The 20,368-nt window shown below is 36.6% G+C and overlaps 1 protein-coding gene across 2 annotated transcripts in view; it reads left to right on the top strand.

The window, feature by feature from the left end:
- LOC127850915 (insulin-like peptide receptor) overlaps positions 1–20,368 on the top strand; it is a 92,381-nt gene that overhangs the window by 47,321 nt on the left and 24,692 nt on the right. For both annotated transcript variants that reach the window (XM_052384313.1, XM_052384312.1), the window contains exons 13-22: positions 1,191–1,366; positions 2,765–2,993; positions 7,724–7,825; positions 8,448–8,595; positions 11,381–11,589; positions 12,135–12,261; positions 12,981–13,034; positions 13,723–13,895; positions 14,395–14,565; positions 17,503–17,713. In XM_052384313.1, the coding sequence (XP_052240273.1) occupies positions 1,191–1,366; positions 2,765–2,993; positions 7,724–7,825; positions 8,448–8,595; positions 11,381–11,589; positions 12,135–12,261; positions 12,981–13,034; positions 13,723–13,895; positions 14,395–14,565; positions 17,503–17,713 (1,600 nt within the window). The remainder of the gene's footprint in view (positions 1–1,190; positions 1,367–2,764; positions 2,994–7,723; positions 7,826–8,447; positions 8,596–11,380; positions 11,590–12,134; positions 12,262–12,980; positions 13,035–13,722; positions 13,896–14,394; positions 14,566–17,502; positions 17,714–20,368) is intronic.

Below are 20,368 nucleotides of genomic sequence, written 5' to 3'. Positions count from 1 at the left end.
TCTGTCTGTCTGTCTGTCTGTCTCTGTCAGTCAGTCACACTTTTCTGGATCCTGCGATAACTTTAAAAGTTCTTAATATTTTTTCATGAAACTTGGAACATGGATAGAAGGCAATATTGACATTTTGCACGTCATTTCATTTTGTTCCTACGTCAAGAATTATGGTTGCTATGGCAACAAATAGACTAGAAATACTGCTGAAAATGGTGTTTTTTCTGGATCCTGCGATAACTTTAAAAGTTCTTAATATTTTTTTCATGAAACTTGAAACATGGATAGATGGCAATATGGACATTATGCAGGTCACTTCATTTTGTTCCTACGTAAAAAAACTCCCGTTGCTATGGCAACAAATAGACTAGAAATACTGCTGAAAATGATGTTTTTTCTGGATCCTGCGATAACTTTAAAAGTTCTTCATATTTTTTCATGAAACTTAAAACATGGATAGATGGCAATATGGACATTATGCAAGTAATTTTATTTTGTTCCTACGCCAAAAATTCTGGTTGCTATGGCGACAAAAAGACTGGAAATACTGCTGAAAATGGTGGTTTTTTCTGGATCCTGCGATAACTTTAAAAGTTCTTAATATTTCTTCATGAAACTTGAAACATGGATAGATGGCAATATGGACATTATGCACGTCATTTCATTTTGTTCCTACGTCAACAATTCTGGTTGTTATGGCAACAAATAGACTAGAAATACTGCTGAAAATGGTGTTTTTTCTGGATCCTGCAATAACTCTAATTAAAAGTTCTTCATATTTTTTCATGAAACTTGAAACATGGATAGATGGCTATATGGACATTATGCATGTCATTTCATTTTGTTCCTACGTCAAAAATTCTGGTTGTAATGGCAACAAATAGACTTGAAATACTGCTGAAAATGGTGTTTTTGTCTGGATCCTGCAATAACTTTAAAAGTTCTTAATATTTTTTCATGAAACTTGAGACATGGATAGATGGCAATATGGACATTATGCGCATAACTTCATTTTGTTCCTACGTCAAAAATAATGGTTGCTATGGCAACAAATATAAAAAATGTAAAAAATTCTGACGATGGTGGAGCCAGTAGGGGACATATATTGCTTGGCAATAGTCTTGTTGATAATTAATTGATGCAATTAACCAGTATACCCATACAATTGACCATAAGAAATGTATCACTCTGCCTTGCAGCCTGTTCCGTGTGCCCCTCGGGTTTCTGCAATGGTGAACAGTGCTGCAACAACTACTGCCTGGGCGGATGCACAGGACCAGAACCTACGCAATGCACCACTTGCAGGGACGTGATGGAGCGAAACAGCGAGGGCTTCCCCCAGTGCAAACAGAAATGTTCCGCAGGCACCTACATAGTAAGTCTTCATATAGTAATAACGTAGTAATATACCCTTCAACATAGCTTAAAATACACTCTTACATAGTATGTCTTCAGATGGTAATAGATTACTTAAATACACTTCTACATAGTATGTTTAAATATAGTAATAGCCTTGTAAAATACACTTATGCATTGTATGTCTTTAGATATTAAAACTTGTAAAATGCACTAATACATGGTATGTCTTTAGATATTAAAAACTTTGTAAAATGCACTTCTACATAGTTTGTCTTCAGATAGTAATATCCTAGTTAAATGCACTTCTACATAGTATTTCTCAAGATAGTAATAGCCTAGTAAAATACACTTCTACATAGTATGTCTTCAGATAGTTATAGCCTAGTAAAATGCACTTCAACATAGTATTTCTTCAGAAAGTAATAGCCTAGTAAAATACACTTATACATAGTATGTCTCTAGATAATAAACGCTTAGTAAAATACTCTTCTACATAGTTTGCCTTCAGATAGTAATAGTTTAGTGAAAGATGCCTCTAAATAGTATGTGTTCAAATGGTTTTAGCTTCTCAACATAAACTTGAGCTAGTAAATGTTACAATGTTTTCTAAGCCGTTTATCTTAGCTAGTGAGATTTAGTGGAAATTCTTCAGGGCTTCTATATTTGTCTTAAGTTATAAGTATCCTTTATACCATAATTTCCGTTATTTCTTACTTTTATATGATCAGTTTACTTTAATAGATGCAACTTATGGAAAAAGATTTGAATGATGTGCGTTTTGTTCCCTGTAACATTTTTACAATAAGGATGGTTTTTACTAAACAATGTTTTGTACTTTCCAATAATTTCCCGGGAAACCTCATTGTTGCTTGCCCAGAGAAAAAATAGTGTGTTTATATTGAGTGCATGACGTTATTCTTCGGAACGTTATTTGTCAATAAAAGCAGCAAGATCTTCTGGTCACGTAGCATGTTTTTTACACTATCTGTTAGGGGAATGATCACATGAAAAAAAACTCTGGTGTAAATGTGAAATAAATCTGATGTCTAAGATTTCAGCTTTGGAATGATTTGCCATGTGTAGATATAGACTTGTGACATGTTTGTCTGTTTATCTTCTATATTTGACTTTTAACAATTATGCACAGGTAGATTTAGACATATTTATTACTATTGGTATGAAACCTGCTTTACAAATCTGCTGAGGCTAATCACGAATGAAACTTTATCTGTGTGCTGGATTTTTATTAAAAATGAACTTCCTGTACAAGAAAAAATCTTGAAAGTGTCATTGGCAAAACCTATTCTGGGAAAGTATTTTATTCACATGCATAAGGCCCTGTTTGCCCATAGCATTGTTAATTTCTACGCAGAAATCATGCACATACTGACTGCCCTATGCCGTCCATTTGCAGTACCGCAAGCATCGCTGTCTGCTGGACCATGAGTGCCTGAACTTCAAGGACTACAGCACGACCCAGTGTCAGCTGGAGGAGAATGGTCCCATGAGGAACTGCCTCAAACTGGTCCCTTTCCCGGACAGAACGACCCCTGGCGAGTGTGCCGCTGACTGCCCGCCAGACTTTGTTGTAGACCCTCTGAATCCGCAGAAGTGCCAGCAGTGCACTGGACGCTGCCCCAAAGGTTTGAATTTTTGAATTGAATTTTGGATTTATATATATTTTTATACCCATGTTGGAAGAAGAGGGTAATATTGTTTTGCTGGATGTCCACAGACCTATTTGTTTCTGATCAATAAATTGTGAACGGATTGACCAATTGGCTTAATACATCCCATGTGTATTGGCCTTCGCCAGAAGATGACACCTATTGAAATTGGGGTCACTAGGTCAAAGGTCAAGGTCACTGTCACACAAAGAGTGAAAATTGTTTCCAATCAATGACTTATGAACAGATTGACCAATTGGCTTGATTCATCCTATGTGCATTGGCATTTGCCAGTAGATGGCCCCTATTGTAATTGGGGTCACTAGGTCAAAGGTCAAGTTTCTTGTCACACTAAGAGTGAAAATTGTTTCTGATCAATTCATAGTATAATTAAGCTGGTCTCAGGGAAAATGAGGCTTAATGCATGTGCATAATGTCCTAGATAAGCCTAGCTGTGAAGGCTTAATGCATGTTCATATTGTCCTAGATAAGCCTAGCTGTGAAGACTTAATGCACATGCATATTGTCCTAGATAAGCCAAGCTGTGAAGGCTAACCAGGGACAACCTTTTTCTGCCTAGACTGGATTTTTCGTTAAGAAGAGACTTCGTTTAAAAAAAAAAATTAAAGTGAAAAATGTTGTCCTTGATACCCTGTGCAAGCTGCAATTCCTAATATGGGGCGATACTATATGCACATTTATTTAACAGGGTTTTCCCAGGGCGAAGCTAATTTCCTTTCCACTGCATTAAATAATCTTGAGTTTCATGTTCTCAAATATTTTGATTCTTTTGATTACCCTTGTGTTTTGAGGGGTGCAGTTACATAAGTGTCGGGTGGATACGAGCAATCCATACATTCATTTTCAAGGGTGAGATGACGATTTGTTTCCAATTACTCTATTCTTGCATAACATTTGTAGGCATGCAACAATGGATCATTGTTTGAAGTAAACACTGTGTTTAAATAACTGTAAAATGTATGAATTTTAAAATGTTCGATACAGGTGTATGTTCTAATATTTGGACAACTCTTGAATAATGATTTTAATTAATTGTTAAGCACTAGTATAACAAACGTTTGAAGAAACCAAGTTCTCTTATGAAGTAAAAAAAAAACAACAACTTTTTAGGGTAATGTTCAGGTTGAGATTAAGTGTGTGTTTTTAGAGTAAAATTAAGTGCAAACACTAAACTACATGTGCTAAAACATCACAATAGAAAGCTATAAGCCAGCGATAACAATCATCAGGTTTGTTTTTAGAGCCCTCTGTTATCCGTTTTTAGCTCACCTGTGCACCAATTCCATTATGGCCCTCTTGTCATCATTAAATCTTAGGATCATCTTTGAGACATTTAAGACTGTGATGAAAGATGAAAGTCCTTTTGTCCAATATTTTGTATCAAGCCTTAATCCTTACAGTGCGGGAACCGAATTTTGAAGGCCTTTGCAAACAGTTTGGATCCAGATGAGACGCCACAGAACGTGGCGTCTCATCAGGATCCAAACTGTTTGCTATTCTGATAGAATTCTTTGAAAAAATTCGAAGAAAATGCTAATTTTAGAAATTCAGCAGACGACATTTTAGCAGAAGACAAATTTCCCAGCATGCAAAGGGTTAAAGGTTATTGCTATGATTAAAGGTCATTGTTATTATTGAAGGTCATTTTTATTATTGGAAGGATATGGTTGTAGTCAGAACCCCCTTGCAAAATATCAGTTTGACACTAAAGCTGTGATGCATTCAACTATATGATTTGGTTGCAAACAGAGGCAAACAGGACACAAATGTTGAAACTTGAGATGCGTGTTGTGTATTTCATGTTTGTAATATGAGAGGGATAGGAAGTTATACTAGGGATAGGAAGTTATATTGTGTCTACTGTATTGGGTCACCTGACACTAGTGATAGTGATACTTCACCTGTCACATCACAGATATATGTCAGCAGATTGAATCAAGAAAAAAGGCCCATAAAATAGACAATAAAGAGGACACTATTGTATTTATCTCGCTATAATGGCTTTATTTAGGTGTTTCAGCATACAGTCAAACCTGAATTCAGCGGTCAGTCAAGGGAAATGGCCAAAGTGACCGTTGTCCACAGGTGACCGTTGAATTCGGATCACAATTTTATGATGGTTTGTCAGTTGGTAGTAGTGCTACCTTGTTACCCCACCCAGTCGTTTGCATACAGTGTTAACTAAGCATGATAACAGAATTTACTTACATTGAATAATACATAATAACATCTTATAGATTGATTTAATTTCATATTGTTATTAAACTAAAGCAATGAATTTATCAACGCTAGTGTAATTGTTTACTCATGCATCTCGATCATTCAGTTAATAAAACTTGTGAAGTGCCGTTGACGTCACGTCCGTACAAGTTTAAAAAGGGGATTGCTTTCATAAACCGATAGTACGGTGATATTGTACCGTTCTAATTAAAAGAAAAAGACGCAAAACGTTTGTTAAAATTTATTCGTACGCAAACATCACACAAAAAGCATTTTCATTCAACAATCTCATACAAAATACAACGCTTCAAACTCACATTTGTATTCGATTCATACTTCTCCATAATTTCTCGCTTACGCTTAAGCACACTCTATACTTGCGTACGTCTAACACAGAGCTCACTTGCTATTACACGTGAACTTTTTTCCAGATGCAAATAGTTTCAAACACTTGACTCGCTCCTCTAATGTGAGGAACTTAAGTTTACCACTCATTGTTATTCCGTGATTTATTATTCCGATTGCTTTTAAAAGTGTTGTGAACGCTAGAAAGCTCTTTTAAAGAATGATCCGAAAATGTTATTTTAAAATCGATACTCAATGTTTAAAGTACAATGTACTAATTAGCGGTCATATAATAAGCGATTATTACTTTAAACATGTCAAAAACTCTGAAATGTTTTCTGTTGAAGAAACTCCCACAATTATCCCCGGAAAACAAACCTTCTCAACACCTTATTATTTGTTTACTCCCAGCGGGCCGCTTTTATAATATCAAAGGAAATTACCGCTATCAAACGCTTTAACCGCAAAATAGACGGACAAATGATGTGCATTTTTTTTAAATTTTCGCGACTCGAGACGACTGACGCGTGACCGTTGATTTCAGTTCAAACATGAATTTCGGAGTTGAATATAGTGGCCGTTGGCCGTTATGGACAGGTGGCCGTTAAATTCAGGTGTAATATAGAGTGTTTTTCGTCGGGGGATTCCAGACTGACCGTTGTCTGCAGGTGACCGGTAAATTCAGGTGGCCGTTAGGTCAGTTTCGACTGTGTACAATGCCTTTGGCAATGTACACTTCAAAAGCCCAGTGTCTGCATCATGCTTTACATATTTATGTTGTTTTTCACTTAGTTTGCTTAATTTCCAACCTGTGCTCAGTCGTGTAATATTGAAGTTAGATACGAATAATGACACATAGCACTGAATAATACACTTAAATTAAAATCTTCATACAAATCAGAGCTCACAGCTTTTTTATGGACACAAAATGATAGATATTTATTTTAATTGCTTATTCACATTTTCCATGAATTGTTGTGTGGGTGTAATAAGAACTTTCCTACAAAATGAATTATCATTAAAGAATAAGCCTTAACAATTTTTTAGAAAAAGTTATAGATTGGTTATAGGCATTATAAGCAGTTTAAGTAAACAAAAAAGCTGATTTACCAGACATAGTAAGTCAGAATAGTTGCCATGTTGTGAGATACTTTCTATTCAATGATGTTCTCTTGAACACCTCTGTTTAGAGTTAATGGGACTACCACAAATAGTATGAAATAGAAAAGTTCAAAATAATATATATATTTTTAGGCAATGTTGGTATCCAGGCTTTCATTTTTATGCCCCCAGATCGAATAAACAGGGGATATATTTTTTTAGCCCGCCTGTCCGTCTGTCTGTCTGTCTGTCTTCTGTCTGTCTGTCTGTCTGTCTGTCTGTCTGTCTGTCTGTCTGTCTGTCTGTCTGTCTGTCTGTCTGTCTGTCTGTCTGTCTGTCTGTCTGTCTGTCTGTCTGTCTGTCTGTCTGTCTGTCTGTCTGTCTGTCTGTCTGTCTGTCTGTCTGTCTGTCTGTCTGTCTGTCTGTCTGTCTGTCTGTCTGTCTGTCTGTCTGTCTGTCTGTCTGTCTGTCTGTCTGTCTGTCTGTCTGTCTGTCCGTCTGTCATTGAATGTGTGTGTCTGCCCAAAACTTTAACCTTGCTCACAAAATGAAAACTCTTGGGTCTATGTTCTTTAAACTTCACATGTGCAAACATCTCATTGAGATCTACTATCAAACATGGTTTGAGGTTACTAGGTCAAAGGTCAAGGTCACTTTGACCTCTACATTAAAAATATAACCTTGTTTCTAAAAGAGCTGCCATGCAGCTTCAAAGCGCAGTAGGGGGCATTGTGTTTCACAAACACAGCTCTTGTTCAAATAAATATTTGATGTGTCTTTAATTTCATTTCCTGTTGAATATTTTCAACTACATCTAAAACAGTGAAGTACGCATCACCATTCTAATTTGGGTTCAAACTTGAATCTTATAAAAATAATCTTTTAATTTAATTTGATTTTCTAAGGGACTACAAACGTTTCAAAATGTGTATCTAGATCGGGAAATTTATCCCATTGTCAACTGTAAATTGTGTGTTGTATTATGGTCTTGTGTGTAAATGTATGAGTGTGTATTTCAGTGTGCGAAAATGGACGCTACATAGACACAATCACCGCAGCCCAGCAGCTCAGGGAGTGTAATATCATTCAAGGTCCGCTGTTCATCAACTTCCTTAGTGGCAGTAAGTATGTTTAGGTGCATCTTATTAACTGTTGTTTCCTATAAGCGTATATTTACAATATTTTCTGACATATATGTATGCTTTATGGAGCGGGAGGCATTAAAGGGACCTTTTCACGTTTTGGTAATTTGACAAAATTGAAAAAAAAAATTGTCAGGTTTTACAAATTTAAGTTGTAGTTATGATATTCGCGAGGGAACAGTAATACTGAACATTAATTATGCTCTAAAATATCAATTAAATTTTGTGACATTACAAGGATGACTTATATAATGTATAAAATACATCAATCTCTGTATGAGCATGGATGGCGGAGTGGTTAACCCTTTCAGCGTCGGAACCGAATTTTTAAGGCCTTTGCAAACAGTTTGGATCCAGATGAGACGCCACAAAACGTGGCGTCTCATCAGGATCCAAACTGTTTGCTATTCTGATAGTATTCTTTGAAAAAAAATATCAAAGAATATGCTAATTTTAGAAATTAAGCAGAATTTAGCAGACAACAAATTTCCCAGCATGCAAAGGGATAAAGTGCTAGACTTTTGCCTGAAGGGTCAGTGGTTATAATTGAAAAGCAATATGTGTGTTCTGTGTACAATGGACGGTCTGTACTTCTCTGCAGGTAACATCGGTGAAGAGTTGGAGCGCAGTCTGGCACACATTCAGGAGGTCACAGACTTTATCAGTATCACGCATTCTGAGGCCCCACTGTCACTGCACTTCTTCAAAAGCCTCTCCAAGATCAGTGGAAAGAAACTCTATAGAGACAAGTATGAGTTCACTCTACTCTGCATTTTTTTAACATTAACTATTTCATTGGTTATTCAGTTTATTTGTTTGACAATAAGAACCGAGATTTTCTATGCGTATTGTTATGCTCTGGGTTAATTTTCAATGCTTTTTATAAATTGTAATTTGTAAATACGGTAAATCTACAAAAATAATACGCACGTTTTTACCTGCCGATTTTTTCTTCAAGTAGTGGATGCGTATAATATACGAGTTTAGAGCAGAACAAAATTTTTCCTGTACAAATTTTCAACTTAATCGCTGTTATTCACTTCGAGGCAGCCATTTTGAACTACACCATTACATCAAAGGGGTGCAACAGGGCTCGCGCTGTCGTTCGCCATTTGAGTCATTTGCGAAAATATCGAGAATTTGGCTCAATAAAAATCTTATTTGTGAAAATGCGAAAAATCTAGTAAAATTTCATTGAAAACATCCGCCATTTATATCGGACTGGTTTTTAACCAGGTTTTCCGAAGGAAAAAACTGGTTATTAGATTGGCGAATGCGGGCGGGCTGGCTGGCTGGCTGGCTGGCTGGCTGGCGGGCGGGCGGAACAAGCTTGTCCGGGCCATAACTTTGTCGTTCATTGTGAGATTTTAAAATCATTTGGCACATTTGTTAACCATCATTAGACGGTGTGTCGCGCGAAAAAATTACGCCAATATCTCCAAGGTCAAGGTCACACTTTGAGTTCAAAGGTAAAAAATAGCCATAAATGAGCTTGTCTCTAGGTTGGCGCTAAGGAAAAAAAATTTGAAGCCAAATTTCAGCACTACGATAACGACCCACATTATAACCTTATTTGCTCAATGAACGACATTAATTTATCATGAATCTATAGGTATCAACAATGACTGTATTAAATTATCAATGAAGTCACATTTAAATAAATTATTTGTTACCTGAAATCAAATAATTTCATGTTGTTTTTTATTTTTCATTTATATTTATTTTCATGCACTTGCACAAACGGTATACAATGTTAGAACTTTCAGATATGCCCCGGTCTTTGATTGGGTGGGTCTTGCTTTGCATGCGTAGAACTTGTCATGGCAGACGACAGCAATAAGTTTGCCCTCTTTCTTATAACACGGGTTTTACATGGCATACCGGTATTAATGCATAGTGAATAGTTATTATCACGTGGCTGTAGAAAAACGGTGTAAATCAGTTATACAAATTGACATGATAAAATATACATGCACTGGATTGAATTTGTTACCGCATCAAATTATTAACGGGTTTTGTTTTTCACAACTTACTCGCCGTAAGTAATTTTACACTGCTCAACAATTGCAATTAACTTCTCATAATTAATGATTGTTTACAGTACGGTAAATAGGTGTGATGATGATGCCCGAAACCGCCTTTAATGTATTGCTTTATTTACAGGTTTTATATCACGTTTTAATGCTACAACTGTGATTCATTGTTAATAAACCTGCGATAAACGCTTACTCTGTGACCGACGTCAATCAAAAATAATAATCGCTATATAACTCCGCCGCCATAAACATTCTCGTAACCGATTGGACGTTAAATATCACAGTTTGGCGACTGGAAAGTTACCCGAAAATTTCCCGTGATGCATCTGTCAGCATACACGACTGTGTTATGTGGCTTGAAAATAAGATACGAGCATCCGGTTATCTCTTATCAATGGACTATCTATTACCACCTGGAGCTTTTATGGCGATTACATGTGGAAATCGGTGCCGAGTTCTCTTTAAAAGTAGGGAATATTATATACTTAAAGAGAAATATCAGGGTTTTTTTGCAATCGCCATTTTCATTAACATTTTAAACTTTAATCGCCAGCTGAAAGATTCAATCGCCTTTGGCGATTTTGGCGAACGGAAACGCTAACATAGTGTCTGGGCTATAACTATGTCATTTATTATGAGATTTTAAAATCATTTGGCACATTTGTTCACCATCATGGGACGGTGTGTCGCACGAAAGAATCACGTCAATATCTCCAATGTCAAGGTCGCCACGACTAAAAATAGATTTATTTTAAAACAAACTTACAAAGGGGGTTATTTTGTTTGTTCATTTCAAAAGTTCAGTTTGAGTTGTCTCCCTTTATCAGATTTTTTTTCACAATGAAAACCTGGTTTTGTGACAATTTTGTCCCTTGTCTATATTTGTCTCTTTGTTTTGATGAAAGTGTTTGCAATTCGAACAGTAAACAAAACCCGGTCTGTACCCGATTATGAGACATCGCTTGACCTTATTGTTATTGAATTTCGCATGGTAGCTGGCCAATCAAACTTGAGCTCGCTTACACATGAAATGACGTTGTTGAATGAAACGTGAGAACGGGAGGAGCTATCGGATAATATTGGGTCATCCATGCGCAGACACTGTATACTTCGAATACACAGTTAATATCGTCGTCTGCCTACAAAATAGCGACTGGACGCTAAGTCATATAAAGAGATTAGCAAATAAAACAAAAAAACTGACAATACCCGTAAATATTTATTTCTTAGCTGACCACTATTATCTTTCTACCGCATATTTACCGAATCTGAAGTAAAGAGTGGTAATTAAATAATTAGTTTTATGATGCTAATAGTCTATTACACCTGTCTGCCGATTGCCGAATTACCATATTACTTCTAACGATTACCACACACATTTCACAAGGCCTCTATATCTCTGTCCCTGTCCACTGCAGGTACATATTACCATATAACTTCTAACGATTACCACTCACATTTCACAAGGCCTCTATATCTCTGGCCCTGTCCACTGCAGGTACATACTGTACATCTACGACAACTCCAACCTGCAAGAGTTGTTCCTTGAGGATGTTGCCGCCAACCTCACCCTGGGCAACGGCACCATCCACTTCCAGAACAACCACAAGCTCTGTTACAACAAAATCGCACAGTTTGCCAGAGCAGTTGGCCAGGAAGACAATCTGGAACCAGGCACTAGGGAAACCAATGGAGATGATGTTCCATGTATGTTATTCATTGCATGGCTTTATGGTGGAGATGTTTAGCAGTTTTCAACCTGCTTTGCAATTCACTTTGATTTTGTTATCCAATTTGTGGCGAACAATGTATTTCAGTTTTGATATTTGATGTAGAAAAGTGATTCTTATAATTTGCTGTAAGACTAGAACATTTTTTATTGAGGCGTTCATAGCAATACTTTCTTTAGATTTGAGTGAAGTCAATTATGAGCCTAATCCTTTAATATCTTGTTCACAAGTTTAGGTCGAAGCTAAACAATCCGGGCTTACCTGTTTTGTGAACAGGCTCGGTTGGCAGCCATTCAGTTTTTTTAAACAGATTTTCATTTGCAGTGCAGGTTTATATTACTGACAGCAAGTGGTCTTCTTTAAAAAGTAGGTAATCTGTCAACTAGTCAATTATCATTCAATATTAACAGGCATTGACTTTTTGTGAAACCGTCTTTCTTGGGGTAGGTAGATGTTGAAAGTAACTTGCCCTCAGGTCAACTGGTCAAACCCTTCAATAAGCCCTTGATTCTGTGTGTACAGGTGATATCAAGAAGCTGGATTTGACAATGGCTTTTGCCACGCCCCACATGGCGTTCCTCCATTACACCAGGCTGAACACCACAGACGACAGGCATCTCATTGGCTACTCAGTCAACTGGAAAATAGCGTAAGTACATGGTTACCCTTACCCACTGTGGTCGAAAGATTAGTAGCCAGCCCTTATAGTTAATGTACTGATTAATACAGGGGTATGATTTTACAGCATATCCGCGGATCGGGTTTCCCGGGGGTCATTTCTGAGATTCACATAAATTAGTAAAAAAAATTGGGGGAGGTGGGTTCGACAGATCCCGGGGGCGTGTTTCATAAGCCGTCCGAAATTTCTGCAGCCTGAGAAACCTCTCCACATGCTGGTAGATATGAGTTAAGGGAATATACTGGGATCACCATGGATGTCTGTCCATCTGTCTTTATTTCTGTCTGTCCGGATATTCTCAAGCAGATAACTACTGGGTTTTGCTTTAGCCTAAACATACCCACCATGTGAAATTCTAGATTCGCTTTATGCATCTCTTGATTGGATATATTACAAAGTGCATGCTTAAATTGGGTCACAAGGTAGTAAGATATGATGGGGTTAGAAATTACTGTCTCTTTTCATTTTTACTCTAAAAAGATGTTTATTTCAGTAACGAGGCCACTTTAGTTTGGTCGTTAATATTTGCAGAGGCCAGTAAAATGTGATTAAGCCCTAGTGTTTTATTGCTTGGTCTGTCTCAGAAAAGTGTGTTGTTGCTCTTATAGTTAACGATCAGTTTCAAAGTTGTGTGCATCATAATCTTTTGTCTTGTCAGTGTCGTTAAGTTCAATGTTTCTTTTTCTCAGTGAATCACAGAACATTTCCATCTACAAGAACAGAGATGCATGTTCCAATGATGTGTAAGTAACACGATTTTTAGCTCGGCGGTTTTCAGAGAAAACCCGAGGTATTGTCATAGCCAGCTGGGCGTCCACCGTCTGCCGTCCGCTGTCTGCCGTCCGCGTGGTGCTTAAAGTTAAAACCTTGCCATTTGTCTCTAAAATCAAAGTGCTTCCACCTACAACTTTGAAACTTCATATGTAGGTGCACCTTGATGAGTTCTACACGCCACACCCATTTTTGGGGTCACTAGGTCAAAAGTCAAGGTCACTGTGACCTCGAAAAAAAAAATCAAAAAAATCTCACAATCTTTCTTTAATTCAAAACTGCACACGCAGCCGAGCGATGGCACCCGTTATGCGGTGCTCTTGTTTAATGCATACATTTGCTGGACTGAAGATATTTAGTGATGTTTAAATTGTATTTAAGACTGATGGAAAAATATCATGAAAAGAAATGCTTCCATATTTTTGAGTGATTGCCTTTTATTAGTTTGTATACTTCAATTTTGCCCACAGCATATCTTCAAAATTACAAAATTCAAAGAGTTTTAAACTTTATATTTAGGTAGATCTCAACTAGAGGAATTGCTGCGCATAACAACCATTACTCCTGCTTTCATAATTAATTCATTTTAACAATACTCGTCCCTATTGGGATAGTTGTTCATGAACAACTCACTATGAAACTGTCAAGTGTTTCCTTCAGGTGGCAGACAAAGGAGATCTGTACAGAAAACAATCCTTGCAGGGAGCTACTCCTGTACATTACCAACCTACAGCCGTGGACGCAGTATGCCGCCTACATCGAGGCCATCACGGTCACCAAGGCAGTACAGGGGGCTATCAGCGACATTCTCTACTTCAGGACCAGCGCATCGGGTATGCAATCATGTCATAGATAGAGCCGTGCTGTGGGAAACCAAAGCTGAGTGCATGTACATAAAGAGTCTAACAAGATTAGCCTGTGTAGTCTACACAGGCTTATCAGGGACGACACTTTCTACTTTTATGACTTTTTTTCTTTTAAAGGAAATATCTTCTTTGCAAAAAATTGCTCTTTAGGTGTTCACATAAAGCTAATGCATTTGCTTGACATTTGCTTGACAAGTGTTTGTTCAATTAACCCAGGAAAAATATTTTTTCTATTTGTTTGTTCTATTCATTACAATAGATTACTCCATCATAGTTATAGGTTTAAGCTCATACCGTGATGAGAAAGAGGTGGCAAAAAAGAAAGTACATGCGCCCTTGTTATCGTTATTTATGTTGTTCATGCCAGGTGTTACGTTAAGTTGATCATTTACTCTTTAGTTCCCTAGTATTTTCTCTGCATGTGAAATTGATTCAGGGTGTAACATTTTCCATTCAACCATTTCAGTGCCCTCAAGCCCAACCAACCTGCAGATCCAGGCGACACGCCCGGGCGAGCTGGACATCACCTGGGACCCGCCAAGCCAGGCCCGGGGCAACATCACACACTACCAGGTGTACTGGACCATGCGTACCCTCAATGAGACTACCTATGAACTTCGGGACTACTGTACACAACGTATGTCTTGATTTAAGGGTTTGATTTATTGGGTTTGTTCTCATATTTCCATGGCTAAAAGTGTTCTGGTTTTTTCATGAAGTTCCGGCTTTTTTTAAGCCCCGGAGGTCAATCTCTCAATTCGTCCAGAATTGATGAGAAAGTTGGGGGGGGGGGGGGGGGGGGGGGGGGGTTGGGTATGGGTAGGTGGTCTGCGAATATTTCCAATCGAAACCGAAATCTAAAGAATATTTAAAAAGATGCGTATCTACATGTATTACATGTGTGCGAACTGGAATTGATAGCCATGGCCACGAAAGGGGCCAGTTTAACAGTTAAGTGATAATTAACTCCTCCACTTGCACCCATACGTCCATTATGCAAATGGTGGAAGTCCCTTGGACATCCAATTACCCATATGTACTCTATTTACTAAAACACAGCACATACAAATGTCAACAGTAAATCAGGTTATTCAGACTGTTAACTCCGCCTTAGAGCTACTGTTTTCAATGAAGTTCTCAGCGAGTGGCCAATATTGTTTTTTCCATCTGTCAATCAAATTCTTCTTGGTAAGCGCATCAGCCAATCAGGGCTCAGGCAGCCGAATACACACCGACCCAACGTGCATCTGTATACAATAATATAAGCGACCCCTGCTCTACGAAGCTTTTATTCAGCACTAAAATATTTAAGTCCACGCTTTCCCCGATGAAGAATGACGTGATGTTGTACATGAAGTCTAATTTTCGCATGATTTCCATTTGTACACGAAATACACGAGAAATGTTTATTTGTTGCTAGAATGTTCTTAACTTTCCGTGAATAATAAAATCTGGAAATTATTTCGGATAACACGTTAATTTTACGCATTTGAAAATACTAAAATTCAATAATGTATTTTGTTATATCAATGGCCGTAACACATAATGCAATAAATAGTTAAATAACGTGTTTTGAGATTGCCAAACTATACATATATATTGGTCTACGTGCATGAATGACCTGACAAGTTATATCGCGATTCGGAATGAGGTGTACTCCGTAAAATTTAAAGAAAGACGTGTTTTTATTCTCCAAAATTCGCTTTCACTTAGGCAAACTTTTCTGAAAGGAGTTACATGTAACATTTTAAATTCACTCTTTGATTTGTCATCATTACTAAATATGAACCGTGCTCTATGCGCTCAAATCGCGTCACATGATTAACGCATGTTCAGTGGGAATTCCCCTATCCCACAATTCAATTTTTATATTCACTTGCGTAAAATGGCGGACGTCAGTATTGGCCGTATTTTGGTTTTGAAAATAGAAATCATAATAATACTGGATTATAGGGTAATGGATAGACTTGGAACATGTACCTATACTAAACTTCTAAAATAAAAGTAGGACTTCAAAATGTATGTCTGAGACGTCCAAAATTTTAGGCTGGGAAGTCAGGACTTCCAACTTTTAAAAGGTAACGGATGCGCTGCTATTAAGTGTAATTGTAGTGATATTTGTTTTCCATAATTAATTATCAATCAAGTTTCTATCATCAGGGTGTGTTTAAAGTGTATAGTGAAATGTGTTCCAACAATGCATAAAGTGATGTGTGTCTTCACCAAACAATATCATTGTGTTTTTATAAATAGACATTGTGATATGTGTAAAGTTTCCATTAATTGGTTCTGATTTGAATTCTTTGAATTTTTATCTTTAAATATTTGTTTTGGGTAAAAGGTAAGCTTTGAAGCTAATGAAGCTTATGAAGACAAGAAACAAGAAATGGTCTGCAGCTGTATAAAAAATGCAATGTGGTGTATAAGATATGTTATCATTTTTTCACGCTCATTCTAAATTCTAATATTAATTTTTGGACTTAGTTTTTGCCCCCTGGAACCCAGGTTTTTTTTCCAGGCTTTTTCAACCTTCCTCACTTTTAGCCATGTATTTCGCAGTATTTCATTGAGTTGTTTGTTATAGTTTTAGTGGCAGTAATGAATTTTATTTATAAAGTATCTGTTTTGTGTGTGTTTTATTGGGAAGTTTTGGTATTATTAATGGTTAAAAGAAATTTTGCTGACCAATAAACAACATTCTGTGTTTTTTCAGTGCTGACACTGTACAATTTCATGAGCTTTAAACAGCTTTCTAACCGTATGATGTAAAACATTGTTTGTTTAAGTGCTGGTGACTAAGTACTGTTTTCTAACCTCTGTAGATTTGTTTAAATTCTGTTTCAATTAGAAGCAATGTGAAAATGGCTATATGCAACCAGCATAAAATCAGAACAGCCTGCGAGTAACTCACACTCGCAGGCTGTTCAGGTTTTATGCTTATCAGTAAACTAAGGGTTGGATATGGAGCCTTTTAAACCAAAATCTAATAAGAAATGTATTTAAATTAAATTTATTTCTAAGGGACAACAAACAGGTCAAAATGCTTATCTATGTGGTAAAGGGTTAAACCGACTGATACACAAAATTGTGTGTTACTTAAGGCTCTGACTGCTGACAATATCCTAATCTTTGTAGAGTTGTCTAAACCAATTGATATGAGACTTGCTATGGGAACACATAGTGAATGTGTGTAAAATGCCTCTCAGATAAGCCTATGCAGTCTGCACATGCTAATAAGGGATGACACTTACCACCTTAATAGATATTTTCTAAGAAGATACTACCTTTATACCAAAAATACCATACATGTGAAAAGTGTCTTTCCTCATTAGCCTGTGCGGACTGCATAGGCTTATAAGGATGACACTCTACAAACATGCATTTAATCCCTATTTTCAGGAGCAAGGCTCATACCACATTGTGTGTTACCTTCAGCGCTGACTCTGTACGCAAGTGCGTAAAGTGTCATCACAGATTAGCCTGTACAATCCACACAGGCTAATCAGGGACAAAACTTTCCTCTGAAACTGAACAGTTAATTGAACAAACCAATATACAACATTGTGACTTTTAGCGCTGACTCCATACAATGTGAAGCTGGAGGAGGATGATGAGATCGAGGAGGTCAAGGCCACGGGGGCAGGGGGAGATAACAACACCAATAACACGGACACGTGCCCCTGCCAGTGTCCAAAAACTGAGGAGGAGAAAGAGGTGGAGAAACGCGAGCGGGAAATGGACATCCTCTTCCAAGACTACCTGCAGAACAAGATCTACATCAAACGGTACAGGAGTCTTTGGGTCTTTTGTGAGGGATGCAGAAACTGCATTTTGTTAATTGACTCGCACACTTGACTAGAGCATGTTTGTAGTGGTGAAATAGGCATGTGACACACTGTCAATTATATTGGGGTTGCAGTTTTAGCAAATAGTCGCAATTGCTCTGACTGTCCTGTTCTTTATACATATTGTGTAATCTACTTATACAAAAATTTGCAAAGAGGTGTATCTATCTATTTTTCAAGGTTTTACAACTGTTATGAACTTTGTGTAATTTTGTGAATTTAGGGTTGGCAATTTTGAATATCTGAGAATTCTTACTTGTTAAGTAAATCAATTTTTGATGCAGAATACCATAAATTTGTGAAAAATGCCTACGAAGAACAGAAAATCAATATGTTATACTACAGTTGTAAAACCTTAATTTTTTATTTCCAGTGAACAATAAAGATTATTCATGCCTTTAAAACTCCTTCATGGTTTTGGTCAATCTTCCATGGAAGCTCTCTGACTCAGATTCTTGTAAATACTCTAGGAGAAATGACATTGATCAAAGGTTTAGAGTTAGTGTATCTCCCAATGTACATTTAATTCCATGAATGACTTGTTACTACACAACAATGTTGATCAGATGCCTCGAAATCTCATGAAAGACACAGTTCATGGAAATCTTTACATCTAAAAGAACGATGGCAAATGATAAGCAAAGTTTTGAGTCTCATTTTGCATTTTAATTTAAAAATTTAAACAGAAATATGGCTTATTTCTTTGTTAAGCACCCTTACAAAAGAAGAGCCACTCATAAACTACCCAAGTCAAGTGTTTTGCTTTTTTATAGTCCTATATTTATGCACATTTAATTTAGTACCTAAAAATAATGTCGATGTTTTCTCTGTTTTAATGCAAGTTTCTTTGTCAATAATACGTGTGTGAGAGCTTTTGTTGCTTCAAGACTGATAGGCGAGAAATAATCAAAACGCTTATTAGAGCATTTCCATGTTTGTTCTATGTTAGCCAAAATTATAGAATGATAAGCAATGAGTGCATTTCTTGCATGTTTTTTTATAGTGGTTAAAAAAAGAAAAGAAACTGGTTTTTATACCCGGGCAGAGGAATATAGAATTGGCTTTGTCCATCAGTCCATTTGTCGGTCATAAAACATTTTAGGGCTTTATCTCAGAAACTATATAAGATATCAACTTGAAATTTCGTAGGTGTATAGATATAAAAAAGGGAATTGCCATGCACAAGAACCATAACCGGGCTTAAGCCATACACTTTCTTAAATAAGAGTTATTGCCCTTTGTTTTTATTTGATGTAATTTTTCAGGGCTATATCTCAGATAACATTTCAACATGAAACTTCATGGGTGTATAGATGAGGATAATTGCAATTCATAAAAAAGTTTCCCTACACTATAATTGTGTATCATTATACAAAACAAGTACCCTACACTATAATTGTGTATCATTATACAAAACAAGTACCCTACACTATAATTGTGTATCATTATACAAAACAAGTACCCTACACTATAATTGTGTATCATGATACAAAACAAGTACCCTACACTATAATTGTGTATCATTATACAAAACAAGTACCCTACACTATAATTGTGTATCATTATACAAAACAAGTACCCTACATTATAATTGTGTATCATTATACAAAACAAGTACCCTACACTATAATTGTGTATCATTATACAAAACAAGTACCCTACACTATAATTGTGTATCATTATACAAAACAAGTACCCTACACTATAATTGTGTATGATTATACCATATATTAAGAGATCTGCACCAATCCGAAAGCAAAATTAATTTGGCGGGGGATATCAATTCAACGAATTTGCTTGTTGAAAATTGGAATTGAAATGTATCGTAATAATTAGTAATAATGTATGAGTTTTCTAGTATAAAAAGGTTCTGATTATCCTCTTTATGGCATTCTGTACTTGTATACTCGGATTTACACTTCTTCTGGATGTGTGTACAGTATTTGCATATCTGACTATAATTAGTGCATTACCAACAGTTTCCCAAATGCTGTAAAATATCAATCACTTTATTACATTTTAACCAAAGAGTATAACATTTCAGCCATTAGTCAAAACCAGCTTAATATCTATTTAATTTATCATGATGTAGATCGACATATATTTATCACCTTACACATCAGGTTTTAAGCCCGACTATTCACCGAATAGTCTAAGCTATACTCACCAAAATGTTGGCGTCTGTTTAATGTAAATGTGCAACGTCTCCAATTTACTGTTTCTACGACAGGCATTTGATTGAACCTTCACACATGTGTTGGGTGTCATTTTCATAGGTCACTGAAGAAGTTCAATAACTCTAAATGTAACCTCTGGTAGTTTGAAATTGGGTTAACATACACATGCAATGTCTCCATATAATTGTTTCTTCTAAATGTATTCAATAAAAACTTAAGACTTTTGTTCGGGGTCATTGGGGAGGTCACTGACCGAGCTCAATGACACTGCAATTCAGTTAAATTATGCTTCTTTTTGTACTTGCATTCAAATAACTCTTATCTCTATATTTATTCCAGATGTTGAAATAAAAAGTTACTAAAGTGTTCATGGTCTTTATGAACATTAATTGACTAAGACTTATAAATTTAGCTGGAT

The sequence above is a fragment of the Dreissena polymorpha genome, chromosome 11, assembly GCF_020536995.1.
Source record: "Dreissena polymorpha isolate Duluth1 chromosome 11, UMN_Dpol_1.0, whole genome shotgun sequence".
Taxonomy (NCBI): Eukaryota; Metazoa; Mollusca; class Bivalvia; order Myida; family Dreissenidae; genus Dreissena; species Dreissena polymorpha.
The sequence above is the reverse complement of the archived record's forward strand: the minus strand, read 5'-3'. Positions and strand labels throughout refer to the sequence as shown.